This window comes from Phaethon lepturus, unplaced genomic scaffold (assembly GCF_000687285.1).
Source record: "Phaethon lepturus isolate BGI_N335 unplaced genomic scaffold, ASM68728v1 scaffold33257, whole genome shotgun sequence".
NCBI lineage: Eukaryota > Metazoa > Chordata > Aves > Phaethontiformes > Phaethontidae > Phaethon > Phaethon lepturus.
Genome location: NW_010553102.1, coordinates 3,159 through 12,626, shown reverse-complemented (window position 1 = coordinate 12,626; position 9,468 = coordinate 3,159). Strand labels below are relative to the sequence as shown.

The 9,468-nt window shown below is 48.8% G+C and overlaps 1 protein-coding gene across 1 annotated transcript in view; it reads right to left on the bottom strand.

Annotated features, from left to right (window-relative positions):
- Positions 1–4,826: 4,826 nt before the first annotated feature.
- MRM1 (mitochondrial rRNA methyltransferase 1 homolog (S. cerevisiae)) overlaps positions 4,827–9,468 on the bottom strand; it is a 7,722-nt gene continuing 3,080 nt past the window's right edge. Inside the window, exons 4-6 of the mRNA XM_010291445.1 lie at positions 9,169–9,289; positions 5,017–5,136; positions 4,827–4,876 (exon numbers count right to left, since the gene is read on the bottom strand). Coding sequence (XP_010289747.1) covers positions 4,827–4,876; positions 5,017–5,136; positions 9,169–9,289 — 291 coding nt within the window. The remainder of the gene's footprint in view (positions 4,877–5,016; positions 5,137–9,168; positions 9,290–9,468) is intronic.

The following is a 9,468-nucleotide window of genomic DNA, read 5'->3' as shown; positions in this document are numbered from 1 at the left end:
GGAGGCTCCGGGGGGGCTGGAGGTCTCCAAACCAGCGTCATGGTTAAATCATGGAAACTGCCACGATGGGAACGGTTTTGGATATCCTGCTTAACAAGAGGCTAAAACGCAGGCGACCCCAGGATGTACCTCCAAGGTACTGCCCCATATTTTACCTTCAGAGGCTTCAAAAAACATTGTGAACGTAATTATATTCCCGGTCCCGTTGAGATCACGATGAGAACTTCTTCAGCTACCTCCAAAACCTCCATCATTTTGAGTTGGGCCTCGAAACACCTTCAGTAAACCTCAAGGGAGGTTAAAGCATCTTCCCTTGATGCAAAATAACCCCTTAACCTCCCCATTCAGAAAAGCCCCAGCCCCCGGGACGGTACCGCTGGGAAACGGGAGCCGTGCAGCCGTTACGCACGGCACAGCCACCGCGGAAACGCCTCCGCGGTGACCAAACCTGATCGGACGCGATATTTGGGGAGCAAGTTTTGTAGAGAATAAATATCACACTTCAATTTCATGGTCACTTAGGAGGGTTTACTGGCAAATACCATGGTTTCTACATGGTTCTACCAATTACCGAGCAATTATATATAACCTAGATCTGGAGGACACAGAGTAGCGACGTAATGTATTCCTCTCTGCGTTGAGAAGAAAAAGGCAGTTAATAGAAAACACTTTTTTTTTTTTAATATTATAAACCCCTCCACAATATTCCTGTGTGACATTATTAAAACTCCACATCAATATCAAACCCAAAGCAAAGACTGCCATCCCATTAACACATCAGTTGTGGAATGATCAATAAAAATTTACTTTAAACTGCGCCATATGTCGCTCCCCACAAAGTTTTATTATTCAGATGCATCCGTTTGTACCTCAACCCCCGTGCAATTAAATCTCATTTAGCAGCACTGACCTTCTGATTTGAACCTGCCATTCCTACAGCTGGTTTGGAGTTTAACAGCACTTTTAAATAATGAAAACAAAATGTCTGTGAATTAACGGTGGGGTACAGGGAGCCCTCCACCGGGAAAGCCCTCCCGTGCCGCTGCTGGTGGCACAGCTCCCACGCTGGAACAGGGAAGGGGGGGGAAAAGCAGGGGGAAAGGAAAAAAAAAGTGCTGGCACATTTTAACATGTTGTAGCATATTTGTAAACATCGTTAATCACGGATTAGCAGATGGTAATGTTAATTGCACCTGTGGAAGTAACAAGACCTCAAGGTTGATTACATTTACAGACTCGGATGAGGGCTGCGGAGGATTCCCCACCGCCGGCGAGGAAGGTGCCCCGGCCGCTCCTGCCCCAGCCCAGCAGCATCCCACGCTGCTCCCTTCAGCCGTGGTACCACCTCGAGCTTCCCGAAGACAAAGGTGTTCTCCGTCCCAAAGCCCTTCCAGCCTTGGCAAACCATGTCGCGACCCAGCGATGGATTTGCTGGAATGGGATTTTTTCGGTGGTGATGATAATCTGTGCACAAAGCCAAGATCTGGGGCACGAGCTGAGCTTTTCTCGCGGCCAACTCTCCCTGGAGTTGACTTTTGGGGAAAAAAAAGATTTGGACAGAAAAAGAGGACAAATATTTTGCCACTGTGCTTAGAGACACTTTGACTATTGAGGAATCATTTTGGAAGGGCAATTACTGAATTTTAAAATCAATTTGGTAAATAAGCTTCTGAAAGGAATCCATGGCAAGCAGCAGGGAGGGAAGAATTGACTTTCAAATTACACACACACACTTTATTCGTATCTAAATATCAAAGAGACTGTATGTACAAACAGAAGTAATCAGGAAGCATGTTTTGATCTTGCTGATGTACACAAAAAAAGACAATTAATGTCCTCCTTTATGATATAAAGCTGGGAGTTTTTTTACAGTTACATTACAGGGACGATTATAGTCAAGCTTAAGGCTAAAAATAATGAAGGACTATAAAAACTACATTTTAACATTTAAAAATACCCAGGAAATTAACTGGAGAAGCAGGCAATGATCCAATTAATGGACCGCATTTATTAGATCGGGGCAAATCGCACAGCACAAAGCTCCATCTCCAGAGGTGTGAGTGTGCAGAGGTTCCCGTGCTCTCCCGGGTCTCAGCCCAGAGCAGGGTGGAGCTGGGGCTGAAGGAGAAAGCATCGGCCATGGCGGATATACCCAAAAGCTGGCTGGGTGACGGCAGAGGGGGATCCCAGTGAAACAAAGCAGGGCCAAAATTTACCACGGAGGAAAATGGGCTAAATACAAACAGCAGAGCCATCCGGAGTGGGATTTACTGCACTTGCAAAAGCCTGCGTTGCAGCTCTCAAGCAAAGAAGTCTGAGCTGCAGCCGCAGTTAGGCATGCAAGTTCCTGCCTCTTAAAATTCAAGCCTTGTGCAACTCCCAACAAGCCTTCTCCGATACTCCAGTGTCACACCAAGGTGCTCCGTGGATACGGCGGCTCTATGGAGAAATTCGCAGGGGAATCGCGATGGCTGCTGGACTGAGGGACAAGCGACTGCGGGAACTTTGATCTACCTCACTCACCCCATCAGCAGAGCCGCTGCGGTCACTGAGGTTTCAAAGCTTTTTGGGACCCTTCCAGAAGTAAATAGCCACTCCATCGTTACTCACCTTCCTCCTCATTAGAGGGGTGAGCCGGCACAGCTAGGCACAGTCTGAAAGCGCCCGGCTTTCCCAAACACACGCAAACTCTGTGAAGTGCCTCATCTTGTTAAAGTACTACTCAAATAAATGAAGAACGAAGAAACTGGAGTTCCTATAAAATCGGAAAAATATATATACTTACCTACAGGTGAAGAATAAAGAAATGGCTTTATCCTCATCCCTGCTGCTCGAAAGGAAGGATTCCGTTAGCCCCAAGCGCTGAATCCTTCCTCTGAAAAACGAGCAAATCTGAGCCACGGGCACCCTCTGCTGGGGCACCCACGGCTGTGGGAGCAGAGCCAGCGGGGGCCCGGCCCGCAGCCTCCCTGGCCCCCGGCCTTTTTATCTCAGCATTAAAATAAAAGACACATTCAGCTCACAAAATGCAAGCGCGACACACCCGCCCGAGAGCTGTCGCCCCAGCAAGGCACCAGTTCACTGTTATTCAGTGACCAGCTCACCTTCAGGCCCGAGCACCAAAGCCCTGCTCGCAGAACAGCCATCATTTGGGGATGATTTGGGTTTTCTCCTTTTCCACCGGAGAGGGCAAAAGGGCAGACACAGCTCAGGATACGTACCACTGTGTCAGCACCCTCTCCATCATGGCCGCAGACACAGAAGTGAGTGCTCAGCACCTCTGAAAAGCAAAAGCTTTCACGGCAAAGCTGTGCAGGATGCCAACCGCAAGCCAGGAGGGCACAAATCTTCCTGTGGGGCTCCTCGAGGACCCCCAGCATGGCATGGGGGCAGCCGCGACCCCGAGACACCTCTGTGGCCACCGCACAGATGTCTCCGAGCAGGGGAGGGAGATAAGACCCCAACTGGGCAATCGGCTGCACGAGAGCCCAGCGCCGGCCACCGCGCCTGCCCTTCCCTCGCAGGCTGGGCAAAGTCCCCGGAGCTCCACCGGGCAGAGCCCCGTGCTCCGTCCCCCAGCCTGGGCACCTGAGGCGTCCCCAGCCCCACAGCCACCCACCGGCCAGGGACCCATCTGAAAAACCTCCACATCCACAGACGGGTTTACAGACTTCATTTAGCTCAAAGGAAAGTCCTAATTAGTCACTCAGAGTGATTTACTTGTTCATTTGGAAGGGGGGATGGGGAAGACTAAGCTGAATTGTTTGAAATTATCCCTAAAGGGCACTGTAAATTAAGTGTTAATGAGGAATCCTATGCAAAGGGCCACAGTAGCTAAATAAAATAATTAAGGTGCTAAGTGATAACATTCATTTGGTTCTCAATAATTTAGCCAGCCTGGTTTTCAACCAGGATATTTGCAAATGAAGTCACCCGCATCCCCCGCTCCATGCCATCAGTGGGGATGGTGGTGCTGGGGCAGCTCAGCATCCAGTAGGATCAGGCCCACCATGGAAAGGACACTTCCCTGGAAGAAGAGAACAAGCTCCTGATTACCTTTCCCACCCGAAGGAAGTGCTCTGTTCCACTAATTACTCTGGATTTATATATGACATGAAAAGGATTGATTTGAGTCTACAACCAATCTTTCCAGAGGCTTTATTTCAATGAGCTGTGTTTCTCCCCACTACAGCTGTTTTCCAACAGCTCATGTCCATCCTTTGGCAGGGCTGCAGACCTGGTTTACAACCAAATAGAACACGGTGTTTTCAGACATTCAAGCAGCAATATGTAACAGAGAAACCGCCTTGTCATGAAGAAATTCCTACCCAGTAGTCCCAAATCACACCTGGTTCTCACCAGCACCCTTTCGGCTGCTACAGGGGCAGTGGGCTCGGGCACGGGGCACAGGGAGGGGGACAGGGCACGGCTGCTCTCAGCAGCAGCACCAGTCAAGCACTCACTCTCCCCTACAGCATGAGCAGTGTACAAAGTCCCCCGTGCAACAAGCACGCAGCCGTCAGCAGGTATTTTACTGCAAGAACTGAAGCATTTGGCTGTCTGCTTTTAAAACCCAGCTGTGTCTCCCTTCCTTACAGCCGCTCCTCCGAGGTGCCGGTGGGAGGTGTTACCTAGTACCTGCAGGTGCCTGACTTCAGCGTTAAGCCAGGTACTGTGCGTCAGCCAAGATGCAGCTCAGGTCAATGAGGTTCTCCCTGTAACTTCCAGTGATGGTGAAGACCCTGGAAAGGGCACTTCCATATCCACACCAACAGAGCACAGCCATGAAACGCCGAGCGGTTTCCCCCACCAAATAAAAAAATATTTCAATCACCGTGCCTCAGCTTTTGGCTGCAGATGGAGTGCAGGAGAATACCTGTGGGAAAAAAAAAGTGAATAAATGAAAAAGATCTTTTTTAAACCACAAGAAAATTGTTCCACGTGCCTGAATGTTTGTTTGATTTTTAAATACAGAAATTTGGACTATGACGCCTTTGTGCTCAGAACTGTTCTTACCAGTAGCAACAGAGACATTCAGCGACTCGATTCCAGGGTGAAGCGCTCTGCCAGGGGGTATGGCCAGCATCTGATGGCACAAGAGCTGGGTCTCTAGGGAAAGTCCGTCACCCTCACTACCTGCAGAAGACAGACATTGCTCAGGTCAGCTCACAGCCACCGCCACGTCCCTATTCACCCCCCTCTGGAGTACAGTTCTTGCTAATGCTGCATCACAACTACACCCTTGCCCCTAAGCTCACCAGCTCCCATGCAGCCAAGAACTGACAGAAGTGAGATAGGCACCTTACCTGCCTTCCGTTCCCGGCCCACTCCAGCCTCCCCAGATATGTTCTCCAGTATCTGAAGTGTTTTTGAGGAATACCCGTGCAACACGCCTGCAAGCACAGCGTAAAGCGCAGAGTCCTGTAGCCTGGGCGCAAAGATCCCCTGCGCAAGCAGCCACCGTGCCAGCGGGCTGCTGCCAGAGGGACGAGCTAGACGAAGCCACAGGCCCGATCTGGTTCCACAAATCCCACATCCCTATTGATAGGGACGTGTTCAGCCTTTTCAGCACACAGTACCACCAGCTGGGTGCAACTTGTGAATGCAGACAGTTTAACCAGAGGCTTCAATTGATTAGTTGTTAAACCATCCAACAGCCCTGATATGTTTGGGCTGATACACTGGTGAAACAGAGTTGAAATCTATCCCAGGTCATTAGTAGTTGTTTGACTCACACTGTCACAAAGGGAAATGGAAAGGGAGAGGTTTTAAACAATCCTGCGTGCAGACAAGTGAAAATGCAGAAGACCACAGACCTCCCAGCCCGCTCGGCTCCCCAAAGAATCCTTCCACATTCATTATTTAGAGCTATACAGACAGCTACGCGGCTGCAAGAATAGCCAGCTCATTTCAAAGATGTGCTCGCCCTCTGACAAAACAGGCTCAGCATGCTGGAAGCCAAATATTGCCCTTCAACAGCCATACCCCAACCCAGCTGAACCCCCGACTCGTCCTGGGGCGGCACTGCCGGGGCACACGCTGCCTGCCAAGGGCTCTGTGCCTCTGCCTGCATGACCAGTGCTGTCACCAAGGACTTGCTCAAGCTCACTTAAATTTAGACCTGAATTTTTAACAGCATGCATGGATGCTTTAGGCACTGTCTGTGCCACTGGAGACTCACTCCTCTGTAAGGCAAACAAGCTCAGCTGAGCTACCACAAAACTCTTCCCCTGGTGCCTACTTACAGCACCTCCCCAGCAGGTCCCGTGCCCCGTCCCTATGTACTGATCTGTGCGACACCCCCCCGACCGCAGAGGGTAGGAGAATGCTTTATTCCCATTTCATAGGCTGGAAGCTGGGGCCCAGTCTCACGTTTTGCTGGCCTGATCTAACTGGCAAGATGCATTTTGTGCAAGCAAAAGAATGCTTTGGGTAATGCATCTTGCATCACCTTCCCACATGAAATAAGCCACACTGGCAAAAGCATCCTTTGGCTGGGGTAACTGAACCTTCAGAAAACCAAAATCCCACCCTAACCATTATTTTCTTCCATCTTTCTTTAAGCCAGACATGCAGCAAGACCTGGGTGAGTTATCCAAGGTCACATGGGAAGCCTGGGCAACACAAGGAATCAGAGCCAGGCCTCCCACAGCCCAGTCTGCCTCTTCATCACTAGATCGTGGCTCTCTAGGGATGCTTCAAGGAAAAAAAAAAAAATTATCCTACTTTTTCCTGATTCAACGCAGAAAAGTTTTACACCTTACAGCCATATTTCTCTCCTCAGCCTCTCAAACCACATTCTCGTGGGACTCTCCAACTGGGACAGCAGCTACTGCCAGAGGTATGACAGCTCCTGGAGCAATCCTCTCCTCTCTCTGATAAGGGTCTTACGATTCCTAATAAAGGCAGCAATTTTGTTTCTAGCTTTTACAAAGCTTTTTATGGCTCTGGCTGCTTAAAATAATTAGGAACCATAAATTCAGGGCAAAAGAGCCTTGCACAAAGTGTGACACAAGGGAGGGAGTATTGACTGCATCAGATTAAATCCTAGTTTATACTGGTGAACAAAACACTTCCCACTTCAGAGTTTTGACTTCCATCTCTTACCTTTTTCCCTCACTGACAGGCCTCAAAGACCAGGGTTAGAGCTTGGCTGAAATGATAAAATGGGTTTCCTGCCCCATTTACTATTAACACCACTGTAACAACTGCAGTTTCCAGTGAAAGAAGTTCAAATCCAGGCAGAAGCAGCCGTGCTGGCAGTTCAGAGAAATATGCAAAATTAGCATCTCAGTAAAAACACTAATTCCATGAACATTCTTAAACCCCAAGTTAAAGACTGAATGTGTAAGAACAAATTACCCAGAAACTCTTCTTGCTCAGACATCTAAGTGCTCCCAATCTGTTCCCGTTCGCACAAGGCTCCCAGTCTTCAGGGCAGCCAGCCTGCCTGTCACCTTCGGCAATGACTCCCGTGCAGACAACATTAAGCTGGACTGTCCAAATCACTCTCTGCCAAGCCAGCGAGGATGCCAGGAGGGTGAATTCAAGTCTGCAAATGCTTAACTTACAAGACAATCTGTGCGATGCTAGGAAGCTCACTACCATGCTAAATTATCTCTGCTGCTCTCTGCAGCTGCAGGTATGCTACATATTCAGATCTAGGACATTTCTTCAAACAACCTCAGCATCAGACTACTGTAATGTTCAATTTTCTTTTCAGCGAAGAGTTAGTGCTCAGCAGAGAGTTGAAATCATTACTGCTGCAAGGTCCGGGAGCTCTCCTCATGCATCTACCAATCAGCCTCCAATCTCCCTTGACAAAAGGATATTTGGACTTTTTCCTGGAGAAATCTCTCATAATTCAAGGTAACGACACCACTGCCACTTTCACCCCCTTCCTTTCTCCTGGTGTTGTCGTTTCTGGGATGCGTTTCTTTGTGGTCCACCAGCTGCACTGCCAGCCTCCCTACTCCCTTTATAATATAGCTCCACACATCTTGTAGAGACGCCAGATTTGTGGCGTTGTCTTGTCAGTATTTCTAGGAGTTCAATAAACATTTTAATTAAAGGAATGTCTTCTGAGCCAGGAAAACTGCAGCACGGGGCAGGATTACAGCCCCTTGACGGCTCATCACCAGCATGACACTACTTCCAAGTGTAGAAGTTCAAACCAGCCGGGTAACACAAAGTGCGGGGCTACAGCATGGCCACACAAGGGTGCCTAGAGCACCACTCCTAGGTGCATTTCTCTCTCTAGATGCCACAAGGCCATTACTCCCCTTCTCTTCACCTTCTGGGAGTCTGCACAAACCCAAACTCTGCCTACAAAAGACAGCATCCTTTGCAAGTATCCTTTACACAAAGAGTGGGCAGAAGCAAAGGGGCCTGTAGGAATCGCCCAGTTTAGGTGCTCAGGAAAGTGGCACCCGTTGCTCAAACAGCGCAGAGGTCTGGCAGGGAGGAAGGTTACACCTGCTCCTCCTGTCGGTGCTGCAGCAGCCAACAGCTCCTGCCTTCTCCTAGGTGTACAAAAGCAGCCACCGACTGGTCTCCGTGGTGATCTCTGTGCCACAAAGCCCAACTTTTGTGTTCAGACCATGCCCAGCAACAGCTCCTCATGCCTCTTTCCAGACCTAGGCACAGAGGTATACGGCTGTTTTTTTAAGCGGAATCATGACAAGAGCAAAGACATGGCACAGCTCACCGTTACAGCCTCCGCGCAGCAAGAGCAAACACGTACCTCCTGGGTCTCTCAGGTCTGTGGTACACCAACACAGAAATTCCAGGTTCTGGAATAGGACAGGATCAAAAGCACCACAGAAGACGATGCAAAACAACACGCTGTGGCTACACTGACCCAGACCTGTCCTGCCACTGAAAATTGCTGTCTAGACCCTCTGCAGCTACTAAACTCCCTGTTCATCTACGCAAACTGGTTTGTTCTTGCAGTTCCTACTAGGAGGCTTCTCGGTTCCCCCTCTTCTTTTGAGTCCCTATTTCATCTGCAGACAGATCATTCTAGTGCTTGTTGCTTAGCTTTTCTTTTCCAGACCAAAGCGTGTGTAATGCAACAGACCTGCAACTAGCTTTAGAGAGAAACATCGCCCTGATCGTTGCCTCACACATGCACTTCCACCCAGCCCAAAGCTCTATAAATTGAAATACCTATTACTATAATAACAGGTTTATTCCACTGAAATTCCAAACAACTGATGACAGGAACATTTTCCACCTCCTCAGGCTTACTGACTGTTCCCATGACTTTCCAGCCTTCTGCAGTTTTAGCCTAGAAAGGGAAAGGAAACAACGTTAAAAAATTGCCAACTTTTCAAGCTTAAAAAGAAAAATGTCATGTATGCAAACACGCTTTTAAAAAAATGTTTTCAGTTAAGCTACCAGGCTTTTCTAGGTTTTCTGGCATCCCTTGAATTTTTACCACCAAAGTCCTCCCAGTACCAGCACACA